The sequence below is a fragment of the Oppia nitens genome, unplaced genomic scaffold (genome assembly GCF_028296485.1).
Source record: "Oppia nitens isolate AA-2021 unplaced genomic scaffold, nextdenovo-longstitch-racon4-pilon3 scaffold27_pilon_pilon_pilon, whole genome shotgun sequence".
NCBI lineage: Eukaryota > Metazoa > Arthropoda > Arachnida > Sarcoptiformes > Oppiidae > Oppia > Oppia nitens.
In genome coordinates this window covers 1,288,855-1,309,840 of record NW_026533207.1, presented here as the reverse complement: position 1 = coordinate 1,309,840, position 20,986 = coordinate 1,288,855, and the positions used below count along the sequence as shown (strand labels likewise).

The 20,986-nt window shown below is 22.0% G+C and overlaps 3 protein-coding genes and 1 long non-coding RNA gene across 4 annotated transcripts; 3 read left to right on the top strand and 1 right to left on the bottom strand.

Annotated features, from left to right (window-relative positions):
- Positions 1-576: 576 nt before the first annotated feature.
- Positions 577-1,108, bottom strand: LOC128954502 (uncharacterized). The gene is made up of 3 exons (XR_008484487.1): positions 1,031-1,108; positions 777-942; positions 577-661 (listed from the first exon to the last, which is right to left on the bottom strand). It is a non-coding gene; the product is annotated as an uncharacterized LOC128954502 (long non-coding RNA).
- A 2,858-nt stretch (positions 1,109-3,966) lies between these two features.
- Positions 3,967-10,182, top strand: LOC128954414 (nose resistant to fluoxetine protein 6-like). Its single transcript, XM_054299993.1, has 10 exons — positions 3,967-3,970; positions 4,078-4,650; positions 6,802-7,203; positions 7,283-7,379; positions 7,705-8,091; positions 8,411-8,699; positions 8,755-9,286; positions 9,350-9,492; positions 9,595-9,786; positions 10,165-10,182. Exons 1-10 carry the CDS (start codon positions 3,967-3,969, stop codon positions 10,180-10,182), a joined length of 2,637 nt encoding a protein of 878 aa, XP_054155968.1.
- Positions 10,183-11,916: 1,734 nt separating this feature from the next.
- LOC128954413 (cytochrome P450 1A1-like) lies at positions 11,917-14,541 on the top strand. The gene is made up of 6 exons (XM_054299992.1): positions 11,917-12,109; positions 12,180-12,353; positions 12,787-12,871; positions 12,966-13,130; positions 13,188-13,762; positions 14,159-14,541. Exons 1-6 carry the CDS (start codon positions 11,944-11,946, stop codon positions 14,539-14,541), a joined length of 1,548 nt encoding a protein of 515 aa, XP_054155967.1. The 5' UTR covers positions 11,917-11,943.
- A 687-nt stretch (positions 14,542-15,228) lies between these two features.
- On the top strand, positions 15,229-17,032 carry LOC128954412 (uncharacterized). Its single transcript, XM_054299991.1, has 2 exons — positions 15,229-15,275; positions 15,342-17,032. The coding sequence occupies exon 2, from the start codon at positions 15,431-15,433 to the stop codon at positions 17,030-17,032; it is 1,602 nt and encodes a 533-aa protein (XP_054155966.1). The 5' UTR covers positions 15,229-15,275; positions 15,342-15,430.
- Positions 17,033-20,986: the final 3,954 nt, after the last annotated feature.

Here is a 20,986-nt window from a genome sequence, read left to right as displayed (position 1 = left end):
CGTGTAATCACCAAAAAAAAAAGTTATTTATTGAATCAACCGATAGTAAGGACCAGTAGGACAGCATAATAGCTATTTAGTTATTAATTTCATAATTATTTATATTTTTTTATAAATCTCTAAATTTAAATAATAATTTTATTTATTGAAAAAAAACAAATTATTTAAAATATTTAATTTTCTTTTTAAAATAAATTAAAATATTTAATAATTATACAATAATACAATGTAGTAGTTATTATTAGTAGTAGTAGTACACGGAAAAACAATTATATTTATATTAATTTTTTAATTAAACAATAATATATAAATATATATATATATATATATATATTATTTCTAGTTGCTAACAAAATTAAATATTTAATATTATTAATATAATAAAACCAATAGATATAAATTTATAATATTTAAAATAATAACTTTGACTTTTAATTTATTATCTATGATAATTTCTAGTTCTAAATTAAAATAAACTAAAATAAATAGATTTTTCAAAATACTAAATTTTTATTGATTCTTCAATAATAATAATAATAATATCAATCTATTATATTTTAGTTATTAATAATAATTATTATTATTATTTAATTAATATTTTCTTTTTATAACTACCACAAAAACAATTACCATCACTATTGCAAAAGCCATTGCGTTTTTTCTATAATTAAAAAAAACAAAATTAATTAATTTATTAAAATTGTATTTTAATTTTTTTTAAAAACTATTTAACTAAAATCAATAATAATAATTATTATTATTATTTGTATACATACTAGTGTGTCAACACAATAATCGGCACACTCTATGGTGGTACCGGGACAACCATGTGGACCGACTGACTGTCCCATTGAGTAGTTGATGTCAATAATAAGCACCAGTAGTACACATATTAGTATTACAACTAATAGTTTCATAACTGTTCGAGTCTAATGAATAAATCTATTTAAAATAAAAATAAAATTAATAAAACAATTAATTAATCAATTAATTTTGTTGTAATAATTTAACATGATAATTTTTTACTTACACTACTTTATTTTAATTAATAATTAATTTTTTTTAATTAACATTAATTAACAAAACACTGTTTACAATATTGTTAATTTAAATTAATAATAAAATTATTTTATTTAAGTTTTTATAGTTTTTTGATTTTAATACAGTTGTATAATGTCTATAAGGTTTTTTTTAGCTATGTCATAATAATTAGTATTATGATTATATTTATTATTTTTTAAAATAAACATTTAAAGCTAATAATGAGTAATTAAAAGTTTTAATTTGATAACTTATTTATTAAAGAAAATAAAAATAATTTTTATTAAAAACAAATAATACATAAATTTTTTACACAACATGTGTATAGAAAATAACATTGATTTTTATTTCATATTATTATTTTATATTAAATAAAAAATAATAGTCAAAACATTTAATTTAGTTATAATTATAGTGTAATCAATGATTACTGTTATAAAGTAGACAATAATTATATTATTGTATCTTTAAATTGAAAAAAAATATTTTTGAAAATAAAATTTCTTTTATTAAATAATATTTATTAATCTACTATATAATCAGTAATTTTTTTTTTTTGACAAATACAATTAATATCATGATTGTTTGATTAAATTAATATTTTTTTAAAAAATAATATATAATTAATAAATAAACAAATAAATAAAAATCATAAAATTATAACTATTTAAATTTATAATTACTAAATTTTAATTTACTAAATAAATACTATAGGGATAGCCATAGATGCTTTATTATATTTGTAGGATAACCACCACCAAGCTCATTTACATACACACTTTTTACCCTCACAAAATGCATAATCCTAAAAAATGATAATTTAAATTTAAAAAAATATTTTTATAATACTTATATTAATTTATTAAATATTTTTTTTTAATTAATTAATTAATATTTATTTTTTATGCTAATTATATACCCCTTGTTCATCACAGTGTTGTATACACGGCCGTTGATCGCCAGGACAGCCATAACTACCGTCAGTACTATTGCCTGGAGTTACGGTACTATTATTATCACTGTCGGTACCATTAGTCGACTGTCCCATAATATAGTTGCTGTTGATGTCGACACCAATGGCAAGGACTGCCAATAGGACGGCCAGTGCTAACAGTAAATACTTCATCTATTAAATAATAATAATAATAATAATTAAAAAAAAATATTAAATATAAGTTTTAAAATAACAATATATTTTACAGCAAAAAAAAATAATAAAACAATACTTACATTTAATCTTAGTATTTAAAAAAAATTAATATAAATTTAATAATAATACTTATTATTATTTTTATTATTATCACTAATAATTATTTTTTTAAAAAAACTATTAAATGTTTACCACTATTTATACTGTAATGTAAATAATAATTAGTCATTAAACAACAATTACATCAAAATAATTATTTTTTTTTAAACACATCAATTGTTAAGTTATAAGATAATTAATTACTATTTTTTATAGGTATTAGATATATCATACAATTTTTTAATTAATAATTACAATACTTTTTTTTATAAATACATAGTAATCATATGACTCAATATACTGTATATATTAATATTGTTGTGTTAATACTAATTAGCATATTATTAAATAAACAAAATTTTTAGTTAATTAATTCAAAAAATAATGACAATGTATATTATATCTATTAAGAAATGTATAATTTATTGAATTAACAAAAAATAAACTTAAATGCTTTCATATTATACTATTATAACAATAATAATAATTATAATAAAAGTTAGTTTTTAATAAGTACACTAAAAAATAATTAAAATCAAATAATAATTAATCTAAAAATTTTAACAATAGTAAACATAGTAAAATAATATATAATCAAAATGAGACAGTTTTTATAAAAAATATATAAATTGTTAAATACATTAAATATTTATTTTTTGATAAATCAATTGTGTTTATCAAATAAAAGTTTTATAAATTTAAATAAATGTTTTAAATTATTAAATTTTTATTATTTTATATTTAACTAGTATATTTATTTATTTTTATTATTTATTTTTATTAAATAGTAAATATTTTATAACATGTATTTTATAATAATTATAGTTACTTAAATGCAAGATTATGCAAGATTATTAAACTAAAAAAAAATATTTTAAAAAAACTAATAAATTAAAATAAATCATCAAATAATTTTGATAAAATATTATAAATTAACAATTTTTTAAAAAAATATAAAAATACATGTCATTAATAAATAATCATTTTGATTGATAAATTCAATTTATGCCAATTTTTTACAAAAAAATAACTGCAAAAAATATGTTTTTTAATTACATATATTCATCATCACATCAAAAAAAAATTATTTAAAAAATATAATAATAATAATAAAATCAAAAACAAAAAAAAATTTGCACAAAATTTGATGTACTATTTATGTTTCAAACTAAATGGCAATGAAATATATACATAATATTAAATACATGTTTGATAAATGATTTTTTTTGTATAAAAATCAAATAGTAATTTTTTATGTATTGACATCCCGTTCCTATCATACAATATTAAAGAGCACACACACACACACACACACACACACACACACACACACACACACACACACAGATATATATATATATATATATATATATATACATACACATTATTGGCGATAATTTCCCCTAACTTTCACTGGTTTTCCAGTGCCAGTGTGTATGAGTGTGTAATAACATTATACATACCTGTCCTCTCTCTCTCTCTCTCTCTCACTCACTCACTCACTCACTCTCACACACACTTTCAATCACTCTCTCACTGACACATATATATTAAATCATCAGTTTATATGTGTGTTAACCAAAATTTCAATATCAATTTCCAGTATTAATTATAATACTAATAATAATAATAATACAAATAGTTTATACAGTATTAATAACAACCATTAACTTTTAATGAGTAGTTTGATTTGTTAAGCAAAATGTCTATCAATATTAAGTTAACTAATATTAATTATATATTTTTGGCTGCATTAGTATTATTATTATATTTAATTGTAATACAAGCTACCAGTGCTGCTACTACTACTGAAACTAATAAACCAATAGATGATGTCATTGATGAAAATGAGGACACAAACAGTAATTATGATAATAATAATAATACCGATACCAGTGATTATAGCACTAGTGATGATAAAATAGTTGATGAGACTATTAATACTAATAATAATAATGATTATAATACTACTGCTCCTAATAATACTAGTAATAGTGATGATGATTATGGAGATTATGATGAACTGGAGGACAGGGATGGCGAGGAAGAGGATGATGGAGGAGAATGTGATGCTAAGGATTGTGCCAAAAGTTTTTTAGACAAATGGAAAGTACTGTACAATGAAGGCAAAAGTGAGACAATTGTCAAACAAGTTGAACATATTAACGATACACTGAGGACGTTGAGGACAGTCAAAGAAAATCTACAGTTCCTGTTGAAGCCGCCGGACAATAGCCGGGAACGGTATAAAGCTCTGGAGTTTTTCAGTGAATTGGATTTGGGTTTAGGAGGCGACTGTATGTCTGCACTGACCCGTATGGTAATAGCTATGGCTAATGGAGAGATATGGGCACTTAAATGTAATTATTAATTAATTAATTAATTTTATTACTAATTAATTAGTTAAATAATGTTTACTAAAAAAATACTAATATTTTTTATGATAGTATTAATTAATTCACATTAATTTACTCCTCATATATTAATATGAGATACTATTTAATAATATTTTTTTCATACAGTAGTAAAAATTTATTATCTATTTATTATTATTATTAGTTATTATAATAAATTTTATAATATAAATTAGTTTTAGATATAAAAAAAATATTTTTGTTATATATTGTAAAATATTTTAAAATATAAATAATAATAATAATATATATAGTATAATATCAATTAATTCAAAATACTAATTATACTTTAGTTTAATATTAATATTATATGAGATAAATATCAAATAAGTGATAAATTATTTAATAATTAATTTAGGCACTATAATTAATTAATAAAAAAATTATTTTTATTAATGTTTTTGAATATGCTAATATTTATTATTATTAGTAACTTTGTTTTTTATTTTTTAGTATTTTAAATAATATTTATACTAAACTATTTGCTAATGATATAATAGTAAAATTATTTTTATTATTCTAGTATTTTTATTTTTATTACAAATTTTCCATTTACTAATTTTGGTAAATATAATAATAATAGTTATATTTTATATATAGATTTTCCAATTTATTAAAAAAGATATATATATATTAAAAAGTATTTAGTAGAGAGAGAGAGAGAGAGAGAGAGAGAGAGAGAGAGAGAGAGAGAGAGAGAGAATTAAGTAAAAAAAATTTATAATTAATTTCTAAATTCAAGGTTAACATCATTACATTAATCAGAAACTTAAAAAAGTGTTTTTTCTTCAAATATATATATGATTGTAATATTGATACTAAATTATATACAACTTTATATATTGAATATAAAGTGATACACATTAAAAGCAAATGTATTTTCTATCAAATATTATAGTATTTATGTGATATAAAAGTATTAATAATAATAAATATTTTACACACTTAAATATACAGTAAATGCATAGTTAACACACATTATAGATATACAGTAGTTTAATATATATTTTTTTAAATATATTTTTATGACTAGCGATAAATTACTAGATTATAACAATGTTGGGGAAAATATAATTTTTGAATTTACATCACAATTCACAAAATATTAAAAATAATAATTATTATTATTATTGATAATAATTTATATTTAGCTAACATTTTATTCAAAACTATTTTTTTAATTATTAAAATAATTATATTTTTAATTAATACAGTATTATTTACAATAATATTTACAATTATTTACAATAATACTGTATATTATATTATTTTATTGTTTACTAATTATAATTTAGATTAAAGTTTATGTTAATTAATAATATTTTTTAAAATTTATATAATGTTAGCACAGTTTATTTACTTTTATATATTACTGATTAAATTTTAAACTAAAATAAAAATAGTAATTTAAAAATAAATAAAAATTTAATTATTTACAATAATTTTTTAAATAAAATATATAGAAAAACATTTTGAAAAATTTAAATATTTTTTTCAAACAATAAAACTAATAAATTTATATAAAAATTAATTATGATTTTACAAATAAATAAATTTAATACAGTAAACTATATGATTATTATGATATTATGATAAATATTATTAAGTAATTTAATTAATTGTATTTTGTTTAGATTTTAAACAAAACAAAAATTATAGTTAACATAATCACTAAATAAAAACTATAATTAATATCATTTATTTTTAAATTTTTAATTTAAGTAAAATTTAATTAATTATTACTACTTACTTAAGTTATACTTATAGTTAGGCATATATTAAATATTTTAAATATAATGCACAATTAAATTATTATAGTTTTAAATATTACTCTAAATATATATTTATGTTAAATAATTAGTTTTTAAAACTGTAATATTTTAATTATACATAAAACTTACCAAGTTTAATATGTCTCAATAATATAGATTTATTGAGCTTAAAAGCACAAGCGTTTGTAATTTATATTATTTTATTTTTGCATAAATATCGATAATAATAATATTTTTTGATAAAATTAAAAAAAATTAAATAAAATTATTTATATTTATATAAAATAAATAAATAGTATTTTTTTCATTTGTTTTTTTCATTTAGTTATCGATTCAATGGGTCGGCCACTGGTGTCTGGGTTTGCTGAGGGCTTACAGTCAAACTTTGGCGAATACCGTGAATGTCTGTCCATTGCCAGTCCGACGGACAGCCAGAAACCCCCAATCACTGGCCAGTACTGTCTGGCCAAAGCTATACTACCGTATCCGACAGTGGACTCGTTGACAACGCCGTCGGCCTCGCAAGTAGTGGTCAATAATACTATTGACGGCTCAATCGATACCAATCTATACACCAGTTTGTTTACACACTACGGACTCAATCGATTGGCAACTGTACGTAATTTTGTCGAAACCCTGAATCTGGCCAACGGTACTATATTTAGACTGGGTATATGCATACCGTCCCAGTGTACGGCCCGGGAGTTTGAAAGTTTCCTAAATAAATGTATAGTTTTTTTTATTGTTTGTATAATTATTTTTATATCTAAATATATATATATATTGTTTATTTGATTACACAATAGTATTATTTCCCGTAACACGTATTCCCATAGAATTGGGTCCCGATTGTCAACAACTAGCTGATGAAACTAAACTGGATAACTATCAAATTTTATCAATGTAAGTTATCAAATGTAAATTTTTTGTTAGTTTTTTTTTAAATATATATATATATATATATATATTATACATTATATATATTTTTAATTAAATTTATTAAATTATATAATGCAAATAATTCAATATTATTAATATAATATATTATACCTGTATTTATATAGTATTTTAAATAATTTTATATTAATTAGAAAAAATAAGCTAGCTTAATAATTTTTAAATATTAAATTAATAATTATATAATAATAAGTAAGCTTATAGATAGCTAATTAATTTTGTTTATCTATAATTTTTTTTAATAATTTAATTTTTTTTATAATTAACCCAGATCAATTTTGACAATATTGGCAATATTGATAGCTTTTAGCACGTGCTACGAGTGGCTGATATTACGTGTTAATACAACTACTACTACTACTACTACTACACCCGTTATCTCTGATAACGACATATTGTTAACCAGTTTTTCATTGATCCGAAATACCAGTTCATTGTTTAATAACAATAATAATGGCAACAAATTTGTTGCATTGGATACCATTAGACTGCTATTGATATTCAATGTACACGCGGGACACGCATTCACGTACACCACATCCCTGGGCGCGGTTGGCCTAAAAAAACTGTTCAGTGATGTTGTATTCAAAGTCTATTCAGATAATGAATATGTTTTTGTTAGAAATCCACTAATCATTGACGCATTTTTCACTTTAAGGTTAGTATCAAAAATATTTAAAACTAATTAAAAAAATTAATTATTATTAGTATTATTGTATTATAACTAACAAAATAAAAGTTTATCAAACATTATATATAATTATACCCAACAATAACAAAAATAACAATTTAAAGAACTAATAACTATTTAGTAGTTAATAAATTTAATAATAGTAAAAGTTTTTTTTTGTAAAAAAAATATATTTAATTAAATACTGCATTTAATTAAAAAAAGTAATTATATCAAAATAACTTAATTATTAGTAACTATTACTAATTTTTTAATAAAAAAAATATTTTAATTTATAATTAATTAGCGGATTATTACTATCCTATGGCTTATTGCGAAAGTTAGACAAAACTAACGGCCAATTTTCGTACGTGTCGTTCATTATTCAACGTTGGCTACGCTTTGCTGTCCTAATATTGGGCTCACTGTTATTCATCTACCTGTTCCCGTTGACCGGTTCGGGACCTATTTGGCAGTCGGGTATCGGCTGGGTAACCACTGGCTGTCAAAACCCCGTAAATTTATTGAAAATGTTACTATTTGTACATAATTTTAGGGATGACCACAAAGATCAGCTAACATTAGCCAATTCAAAGGTATGGGTATATAACTTATAAACCATATATATATAAATAAATTTATACCTAACAGTGCAATCCACCAACATGGTTTCTATCATCACTACTACAACTAACCATAGTTGCACCTGTATTTGTTATCATATACTATCGCAATCGTATGTACGGCTCGCTGGCCACTGTAGCAGCCGTTATTTGCGGCACTATGGCCAGCATAGCACCCTACATACTGTTCCACTTGAAACCATACCTACAACTATGGGATCTGGAAACTGTACTGTTCAGTGTATCCCGTTCCTATACCTGGTATCACTTTACACCAAACAACTATGTGACAGCATTTTTCATAGGCATCGGTACCGGTTTCTGTCTATATAAGCCCAGCGGTACCAGTAGTTATTTGAAACCCACTAATAGGATAACTGTGCTAATATGGCTAATCACCATACCTGTATGTACCAGTGTTTATTTCTATCATAATACATTTTGGCGCCTAGATCAATCGGCACCGTTAGCTAGTATATTATTGTGGCATTCACTGGGAAAGTTAGTATTTTGTTTGGGCATAGCCTGGATCTATTATGCACTGTGCACCGGGAGGGCAGGTATGTTACCCATCAACAATAGTTATAATAATAAAAAATTCATATATAAATAATATGATCTAGGTATATTGAATACAATATTGACATGGCCAATATTTCGACCCCTGGCCCGACTATCATTTGGTATCTATATATTACACTATATGGTTGTTATGCACCGTATATTTACCAATCAGTATACCTATGAAATGACCGATAAATATATGGTTTGTTTGTTTTATTATTTATAATATAATATAAATTAATTATAAAAATGTAAATTAATTAACAATTTTTTAAAAATATTATTTATTTATTTTTGGAAATAGTTTGAACATTTAATTGTCGACCTATTGTACGATATAATACTGGCCTATATTTTCTATGTAGTAGTCGAGTGTCCGATTGCCAGTATTATTGGACTGGTATTTAAATCGATGGCTACCAGTCCTACTACTACTACTACAAAACATCAACCTAGTAATTATGTACTATCATCTAATGGTATAAAAAATGTCCAGGCTAATAAAATTGATAGTGAAAACAATTTAATGTACATTGATAAACTATCTAATAATAATAATAATAATAATAATAATAATAATAATAATAATAATAATAATAATAATCTAAGTGAACTAGCTGATTATATTAAATACAATACAAAACTTTAGTTAAGTGTAAATGTTTTAGATTTTTATTTAGTTTCATAATTTTATAAAATTTATATAATAATTATTTTATTTTTTAAAATAAATATATTAATAAATATTTTTTGATACCTAATAAATAATATTATAATATATATTAATAAACTATTTAGTAAAAATGTATTTATTTTATATAATTAATAAAAAAAATTTTAAATATGAGTAATATTTTTGTTTAAAAACTTACAGATAATAACAGTGTTGTAAAAAACTTGTAATAACAACAAATAAATATTGTTTATACAAAAAAAACAAACAAAATAACTTTTAGTTTTATTTGATTAATTAATTTCAGTTAATTCATAATAAACATGATATTTGATTTCATTAAATTATAATTTCAAACAAACAAAATGATTGTTTTAAACTATATTAAAAAAGTATTGAATTTATTAAAACTTTAAATTTTTATGTTTAGATTACATGTATTATCATATCGTATGATACAAACACAGGTCTAGACATAGAAAATAAACCCAAAATTTAAGTTCATTTTCTATAGTTATCTAAACTTTTTACTAGTATTTTACATACATATCTGTAATGTATTTATATTATATTAATAATAATAATATTAAACTAATTATTTATTTTATTTTAAATTACAATTAAATATAGTTAATCTATAATAATTAATCGACTAATTAATTAATAATTAAACTATTATGCTGTAAATATTTATTATATAAATTTTTATACAAACATATTTTTTTTATATATAAAACAACAACAATTAGATAAATCAATGATTATATATTCAAGTATTTGTTCAACTTTTGAACTGTAGATAACTAACTACCCGAACCTAATTTGGGGAAAGTCTACATAAGATTTTTTTGTCCAATAACAACACGACTGTCCCCTAAATACCTGTAATATTTTACATCCATGATGTCTACAGGTATGGATTAAATACATAGTTTTTTAAAAAAAAATATTAGTTAGTATTTTATTTAATTATCTATCTATTTGTTAAGGCCCTGTCCTCGGGGAGGCCTACGCCAAATAAAGTGTATATACAATATATATATATATATATATATATATATATATATATTGCGACATTACTGCAAAAATATTGGATCAATGCCATCACCCGATAGATAATACCTAATACAACAACACTTGCTTATGTGGATTCAAAATGTTAAATCGCACCCATATTTGTGAACCAGTAGTTTTGTTTGTTTTTTTAAATAATAATAATATCAATAATTTATTATTATTTAGATTAAATAGCTATTAAATTATTTGCATCCATACAGTATGTTTACATTAATTATAATCTATAAAAAAATTATTTGTAAACTTTATAAAAAAAATTCCACTTTTAATTATACTATAAATGTTTTTTTTCAACAAACAAATAACTTTATTGATAAAACTTAACCCTTTTTTCTATTACTATATTATTAATATTGTATATAAATTATATAGTAGTAGTAATAATAATAATAATAATTAAAAAAAGAGTTAAATTTTATCAATTAATTTATTTGTTTGTTTGTTTATTGAAAAAAACATAAATCAAATCAAAATAAATGTTTATTTAGTTTCAAATCAAATAATGTCAACAAATGTTAATTTTTTTCACAAACAAAAATAACTAAAAGTTGGTATTTTCTCACATTTTTATTTAATTGTATAAATAATAGTTTTTTTATTTTATTTTCAATGTTATCATCAGTTTGTTTTTTGATTTTATTAATAACAAAGCTATTAATTGTAATTTTTTATTTATATTTTATTTAAAAAAAAATTATATTTTACAAAATAAAAACAAAAATTTAACAAAAAAATTAATTATTATTATTACTAAAAACATTTATTCAAAGTCACACATAATAGAGTGAAAATAAATAATATTATTATACATACATTAAAAGTTTTAATTTATATACTGTTTAGCAAAAAAAATTGTTAATTAGTTATTATTTTTTTTAAATTTGACAAAAAAAAATAAAATAAATGTTTTTATTAACACAATTATATTTGTGGATTATATCGGATATATGGACAACAGTAATAACATTACTAATCGGTTATGTTGTCTACAGTGTCGTTAAATTTTATTACCGATACTTGAGTCTACCTCCCGGTCCATTTCCATTGCCATTGGTTGGCAATATGTTAAGTAAGTAATCAATTGATTTTATATGAAATATAAAGTATTATATAATATTTATTAATATTATTATTATAAGCATTTAGATCCAAACCTCATTGGGACGACATTATTAGACAGTTGGCTGAAAAATATGGACCAATATTTACTGTATACATAGGTAGTACACCTCAAGTTATTGTTACCGATGCAGACATTGCCAGACAGGCGTTTAGCAAAAATAATTTTGCCGGACGACCCGATTCTCATTTTGGTAATTATAAAGTTTTTATTTTTTTAATAAAAAAATACAAATTATTTTTAAAAGCCATGTCCTCTTATATATATTAGCTTTCAATTACATTATATACATGTTTTTTTATTGTTGTATTTTATTTTGTTTTATTGTGTTTTATTTTTATATTAAATAACAAAAAAAATAATTTAACTACAAATATTTAATATATACAATTTTATTTACCTAAACTTTAATTATATTAGTATATATATATATATTATTGGTTAAAACACAAGTATTTAACACAATTTTTTTGTTCAAAAAATATTGTGTTAAATATAACGAGAAAAAAACACAATTAATTAATAATTGTTAAATTAATAACTAATATACTATTAATATTTTTTTGGGTGTGTGTATGTAATTAAAATAAAAAAATATATAATAATAATTATTATTATTATTTAAGGAACCTTATTAGCCAATGGAGTAGCTATGACTGATTACGGTCCCAATTGGGAAGCACGTAGACGGGTGGCGCATGCGGCAGCCATGTACACGTGTTTTTATTTTATTTTTTTCAAATAAATATAATAAATTAAAACAATTTTTTGACTCAAAAAAAATTGTTTTGTTTTATTTTAATAGGAAATATTCAAATAATGAACGTCTAGTAACCGTTGCCGTCGACTGTATGGACAAAACAGTTCAAACAATGTTGGAAAGGGAGGGTCCGGACACACCTATTAATCCATCCGATTATATATATCTAACATTTCTAAATATTTTGGCCAACAGTGCACTAAATGAAAAGTAAATAATTATACAGTAATATAAATTTATTAATATTTATAATTGAATTGTTATTAGTTATACTATCGATGATCCGGAATTTATTAAAATCAAATATGTATTGCGAGACCTATTGATAGAGTCGGGATCCCGGTTCCTGTTATGGCAATACTCTAAACTAGTTCAATGGTTAGACTATAAAATGGTCGGGAAGGTTAGCCGCGAGTTTGATGAGTTAAGACAATTGATTGTCCGAAAATTTCAAAAACATTACACCGATTATACACCAGGTATTGAACGCGATATTTGCGATGCACTGATTACAGCCAAATATGATGCCCTGAGAGAGGGCCGGGAGTCGGCACCCTATCTGACTGATGAACGACTTGGTTATACAGTTTTCGATATGTTTTTTGCCGGTATTGAAACATCCTATCATACTTTCCTGTGGTTAGTCCTGTTGTTAGCCTATTATCCAACGGAGCAAAATAGACTACGACAGGAAATTGATAGTCAAATTGGTGAACGATTACCCAGACATGAGGACAGACAACAGTGTCATTATGTGATGGCATTTATAGCCGAAACTATGAGATTCAGGAATGTCCTGCCATTAGGTTTGTCTCATAGGGCTGTCGTCACCAGTAAAATAGGTAAACGATTTTATTGTTGTTTATTTTGTATTTAGTATAAAAAGTAATACTAATAATATTGATATTTTTATAAAATACAAATATATATTATATATAGTATATACTTATATACAGTATATATATATATTATTTATAAAATACAAATATATATTATATATATAAGTTTATATACTGTATATATACACTCATAACTATTTTATTTCTTATTGTTTTAATTTTACTAATAATCTATTCTATATTTTTTTAAAATAGTTTTTAATTAACTATAAATTTTAGATAATAATTAGACCAAAAAAATAATTTCCTTAAAAGTATTATACAGTAATTTATTATATATTTTTGGAAATAATTTTTTATATAATCTATAATTAATAAATTTTGTTTGTTTTTTTTTAGGTGACTATACAATACCTAAAGGACTACCAGTGCTCGTCTATCAGGGAATTGTATTGCGAAACACTAGTAACAACAACAACAACAACAACAACAACAAGTACTGGACAAATGGTGACCAATTTCTACCCAACCGTTTCCTAGACAGTAACGGCCATTATATGACTACCCGTTCGCCAGCATTCATACCGTTTGGTGTGGGACGTCGTAAATGTCTGGGCGATAGGCTGGCCATTGCCGACCTGTTTCTTGTTTTAGTCCGATTTCTACAGTCGACACACAACTATGATATTGTTTTGGACAGTCATCACGATTTGGATGCCAGTCCACAGAGTAGTGACGCTATAATACCCTATGATTATACTATTATATTGAAAACTAAATAGTATAGTGTAATCATAGGGTATAATAGCGTGACTATACCGGTATATTATCTATCAATATATAATAATTATACTTGAATTTATCATTAGTTATTATTATATGTAGTAATTTAGTGATTATTTAAAAATTTTGTTTTTTTTCTATACATATTTTGTTTTTATTATAATTTGATTTATATTTCTGATTTTATGTTAATATTATTTTTTTAAATAATCTAATATTACTACAATAACTTACAGGAAATCAATAGATGTATAATATATATATATATATATATATATATATAAGTTATATATATATATGTAACTTAATATATTTATATTGCAATATTTTTCAGAAATATCTAATATATTTGTATTCATATAATAAACATATAAAATGATTGCAATTTTAGTCATAATGTTTGAATCCAGTGATTAACTAAATATAAGTTTAATAAAAAAAAAATTTAAATATTTTATAATTAACTAAACTAAAAACTATATTGAATTGAAATACTGTATATTATTTCAAAAAAAATATTATGTAAATAAAATTATTTTTTTAAATAAAAAAAATTTTACCGGAAAAAGTTAGTAACAATTTTTCATTTTTGATGTCCAGTGACTCACCAATTAATTAATCATTGATTACTAATGGGTATCATATTATAATAAAATGTGTTTTTTGTATTTAATATTGTTTTATATAAGTATATAATAGTAATAAGGTTACGGAAATTAGTTTATAATTTTTTGTAAGTATTATTAGTTAGTTAGTTGTATAAATCAATTGTTAATTTGATATTTTGTTGTTAATTTAGCAGATAATCGGAAAAATACTAGATATTATATAATAATAGTATAAAAAAAGATTATTTAAGAAAAATTGTTAGTCAGTCAGTGAACAACAATGAATAGACAATCGTTTGATCGTTTTGGCGATAATCTGGTCAAACAATTGATCCGATATTTGCCGACTGTCGACAAATTGCGATTACAGTCGATGTCCAAACAGTTTCAACGGGCAATAGAGACGATCATCAAAGTTCAGCTAAGATTTGATGGCAAACAGATTGAATGTGTGAAGACTTTCGGTGATTTCAAACGCGGTTTTGTCGACACGAAAGTCAAAGATATCGTAAAACTAGCGAAAGACTCGTTTGATCGGTTCGACGACGAATTGTGTCGACAATTGCTGACCGGACTGTCTATCGGTAATCGGCTAAGACTTCAATTGGTTTGCAAATGTTTTCGTCGAGTAATATTCAGTACACAAACGGATCTCTATTTCAATGGCAATCAACTGATCAAACAATACAAACATTTTGGTAATAATATGTTTGAATTGTTTGAGACACTCGTAAAAAACTTTCCAAACCTCAGTCGGGTTTCGATCACTGGTATCGATAGGATGACCGACGACTATCTGCAACTGTTGATGAAATACTGTCCCGAATTGCAACGTTTGTCGATACTTACAAACGGATCAAGATTTTGGTCGCTAACCGAACCAACGGTAGACATGTTTTTCGGTAAACATTTTGCTAAACAGTTGCGATCGATTCGGATAAATACTTTTGATCCGAAAATTGTTGTCAAATGGCTGCCACTGTTGGATCAATTGGAAAAAGTAATACTCATTGAAGATTCAGATGAACATCGATTCAATCATTTGATACATCTATACGATGGCGGCGACAGTCGTAGGTTTCGTTTGCCAAAATTGTTGAATTTGTTGAACATTCAGGTGACCGCCGATGCCGATTATGTATCATTGTTTCGGCAATTTGCTGGACAATATGGCCGTCAACTCAAGTTACTGGATCTGACACTACTTAGCTATTTTGATGGAAAAAATTGTCATCGTTTGGTCCAAACAATGGCATTGTTGTCACAGTTACGGGGTTTTCATGTAATTCTTAACAAAACAAATGCCGATCAATATCTGGTAGCTATGGTGGACCACTTGGCCAACACTGGTGACCATCAATTGACTGGATTGACTATAGTCGGCGGAACCCTAAACAAGCCGACAATCGTACAGCTGATGGCCATTATTAGTGAACATAGAGGTGGCCGCCGATTGAAACGATTTAACATTAGCGTTGGCACCCGATACGATGCGGACGACCAGTGGTCACTGACCAAACGGATTACAAGTTTAGCGCTGAAATCGATGAATCGGTTAACACATTTGTCTATTTATGTGACAACTAACCGATTTGCTGATGAATTTCTGGCCAATATTGGCCAACATTTGCCGCGTCTCGAGTATTTGGATATGCCGTTTGTTGGGATTACCGACAAAACAGTGAGCGAGTTGGCCAAACTGAGACACTTGCGATCACTGCGACTAACGGATGTCGACAACACTGATATCGGCGGCGACGGCGGTGGTATCGGTAAACAGTTGGTCATCAAATTGATTCAAAAACAGCCAAAACTGACCAATGTTTTTGTCAATCATAACGCGTCCAACAAATTTATCATGGGCAATTTGTTTTACCAATAATTAATTATTTATTTATATTAATATTATATAAATTTAAATAATATAGTAAAACAATTTAAAAAAAAGTTATTAATAATAATACATTAATATTCATATCATAAAACTTAAAAAATTATTTCTCATTATTATTGAAATTTTAGATTCAAATTTGTAAAACTAATTACTATTATAATAATTAATTATAATTAAATTCAAGTTAAATATATATATATATACATATTTATTTATTTATTACATATTAATTTTTTAGTTAATAAATCAAAATAATCAATGGTTTACTAAAAAAATATGATAATCAAGAGTTGTTTTTTTGATGAATAACTTTAGTATTGATTTAAACTATTCAATCAAGTAAAACGTTTATTACAATTACTATAATCACACATTTGAATTCGGAAAATACTGAAACAAACAAATCGTGATTAAGACAAATGTATTGATTATAAGTCTAGTGAATAGTAATTTTTTGATTAAATGTTTGATCGCAATACTCGACATCACATTTGACAGTCTCTTCAAATGCGATTTAATTTAGAAATTTTTGCGACAATTATTATAATTACAAACTAACGGCCGCTTTATATATATATATATATATATATATATATATATAATGAACACTAGATTTATATTGAAATAAATTTTGATTTAATGCAAATTTTTTCCCCCGGAATTTTTATATCACACATGTATTTAATATTCATATATTTGATATTTTTATGATATACAAGTCCAGATAAAGTTATAAATATTTTATTACAATAATTGTAATAAAATATTTACAACTTTTTCTGGACTTGAATATCATAAAAATGTTTAATAATTATTATTAAAAATTTTATGTCATTTGAATGACTCAATTGATGACTATTTAAATAAATGTTTTATTATTAGTAGTGTACCGACATTTGGGCCAAAATAAAACACGTGCATCGCACGTGTTGTTGTCGTCATAACAGTCGTAATCAATAACTATTTAATGTATTTATTATTTTCAGAAACAAAAATTAAATTATATTAAAAATAATCAATGAGTTAGTCTGTCTATCAGTTAATAAATCAGTTATTGCATAGTAATTGTGCCATCAATTAGTGTAAATTAGCTTTTAATTTAATTTCTGATTTTTATTTAATATTTTATATTGATTTTATAAAATCAATATTTTTTTAATAAATGTAATTTTAATATTTATTTAATAGTGTATATTAATTATAGCTTTTACTTAATTTTTCTTTATTATATTTTTTTATTAATAAATACAATTAACAAATTAATAATGTTAAGATAATAAATAATAATAAATATAATTTATAGCATATTTAAAAAAAAATTAAATATTATATAAGTATTTATCTGTTTATTATTAATTTATAAATATATTTATTTTTTTAGAAAATAAGTACATTACTTTAAACTATTTTATATTTATATATATAAATAAAGTTTAATGCTAGTTTGTAAATGTAATATAAAATATTATTATTATTATTATTATTCAATATTTAAATTATTATATTTTTTGAAAGTATTAATTAAAATTAAATTTAACTATAAGTATTAATATTGCCGATAAAATAATATGTTATATAAAATTTTCAGTATGTTTTTTTACTACTATCATTAGCACTTGAATTAAAAATGAATAAATAAATAATTTTATAGATTTTAGTCTATTATATATTATATAAATTAGTTATGTTTTATATATATATATAGATATATATAACATTATATAACAATAGTAGAATAATTAGTATTCAAATAGTAAATGAATAGACAAACTGGTATTTATAAAAACCATTATTACTTTTATTATTTTTAAAAAACATTTTTTCAAAAAAAGTAATTATTATGTACAGTACAGTACATGAATAATATTTTATTATTCAATAGAAATATTTGAATATATATTATCTAATTGTTGTTAAATAAAGGGTCTAATATTAGATTCAATTTGAAAATGTTATAAACAATATTATAATAGAGACATAAGTATAAGTAAACAATTTTTTTTGTAAACAATTAGTATTATAAAATTAATATGTAGATTTTTTAAAAATATACTGTACTAGTGTATATTTTTTTAATTAAATATTTTTTTAATTAAATATTTTTTAATTAAAACTACTTAATATTAATATTATTAGTATATTTGTTTATTATTGTTTTAAATATTAGTGTTTTTTTAACCAGCTATATATTTTAAAAATAATAATAATAATTTATAATTTTAGTTATTGCAAACTAACTGTTAATTAGCTTGATAAGTTATGTATTTTAAATTAGCTCCATATATAGTATGCGAGAGGAATCTACTAAAAGAAACTCATCCGTATCAATTTGATCATAAATTTCAACAATTAGGCAATTTTACGTTTACCTGGCCAACATTTGTAATTAATTTTATTATTTATTTATTTTTAAAAATTTGTAATTTATATTTATATGTAAATAAAGTTTAATGCAAGTTTATTTAATAGTTTGTATTAGCAATATAAAATAATAATAGTATTATTATTCAATATTTAAATTATTATATTTTAGAAAATATTAATTAAAAAATTAAATTTATCTATAAGTATTAATATTGCCGATAAAATAAAATGTTATACAAAATTTTCAATATGTCTTTTTTAAAAATAATTATAAAATAAATTAAATATATAATTTTAAAAAAAAACATTATATTTATATATTTTTTTAAGAAATATTTAATTTGAGATATAAAAATATTTTTAATGATTATTATTATATATATATATTTTTTTTTTAAAAAAAGCATCCATTAATAGAAAATCAATATTTTTGTGATCTAAATTTTAATATTATATATGAATTGACTAGACGTATCAATTATGGGTATATATATATTTTTTATTAAAAAAAAAATATTTATTTTATTTATTTGTAACTTGTATTATTGTATTTTTTTAAATAATTTAATTAATAATTATTAGTGTTATACCAATTGCATTGGACAGTAATGTTACCGATCTATATCCCGGTTTGGATTTACATGAAATAACACTAAAATGTGCAGAAACTATGGTAATTATATTTATTTATTTATTATTTTAATAATAATTGTAATATTTTTTAATTATTATAAATTTATAATTATATTTTTGTTTAGTTTTAATAAATAAAAATTTTTAATATTTTTTTTTATAAAAAGCGAGTAGATTTAGTACCGAATGAATTTCATCTGAAGTCCGATCTATTAAATCAATTTCATTTGATATGTCCGTATAAATCGTTGAGTGCCGTAATTATGGGCACTTATTATCCGATAGAATCGTATAATAAATTCTATGGTATTGCAGATATACTAACTAATTATGTAAGTATTTTTAAAAGATTTTAAAAATTTAATTTCAACATAATTTTAAACAAAGATTTTATTCATTTTTTTTACTATAAATAACTTTTATATAAAAACAAAATTAAATTATAGATTTTTTTTTCTTTATATTTTATTTAATCAATAGTCTATAAAATAATTGATTTTTAAAAAATATTAATCATTTTTTTATTTTAATTAAAAAAATAATAATTAGTTTTGGTGGAGTTTTATTTTGAGCATACTCGTTTCAACAATATTATATGCTGTTTATAATAATAAAATAATTAACATTTCATACAATCATAATAATACACAATTGTACGTATAATTAAGCTATATTTAAAAAAAATAATTTTATTTTTGAGTGAAATTTCTATAATTGTAATTCAGATAAAATAAATTAAATTATTAATTAATTAATTTTAGTTCAACTAATAATAATAATAAGTGGAATATTTATACAGAATTTTGGCAAATATGTAATGCATTGGGTATGGGATGTAAGTTATAATTTAAAATTTATATTAAAATAATATATATATTTAATAAATATATATATTGATATATATATATACAGTATTTGTAATATTAATTTTTTAAAAAAAATCTA

Bases quoted from the DNA above. Each gene is read 5' to 3' on its own strand.
- LOC128954414 (XM_054299993.1), top strand. The intron at 7,204-7,282 runs GTATAGTTTTTT...ATTACACAATAG, and splicing joins TGAAAGTTTCCTAAATAAAT to TATTATTTCCCGTAACACGT. The intron at 9,287-9,349 runs GTATGTTACCCA...AATATGATCTAG, and splicing joins ACTGTGCACCGGGAGGGCAG to GTATATTGAATACAATATTG.
- LOC128954413 (XM_054299992.1), top strand. From the start codon at position 11,944: ATGTTTTTATTAACACAATTATATTTGTGGATTATATCGGATATATGG. The intron at 12,110-12,179 runs GTAAGTAATCAA...TATTATTATAAG, and splicing joins ATTGGTTGGCAATATGTTAA to CATTTAGATCCAAACCTCAT. The intron at 12,872-12,965 runs GTACACGTGTTT...TTATTTTAATAG, and splicing joins GTGGCGCATGCGGCAGCCAT to GAAATATTCAAATAATGAAC.
- LOC128954412 (XM_054299991.1), top strand. From the start codon at position 15,431: ATGAATAGACAATCGTTTGATCGTTTTGGCGATAATCTGGTCAAACAA.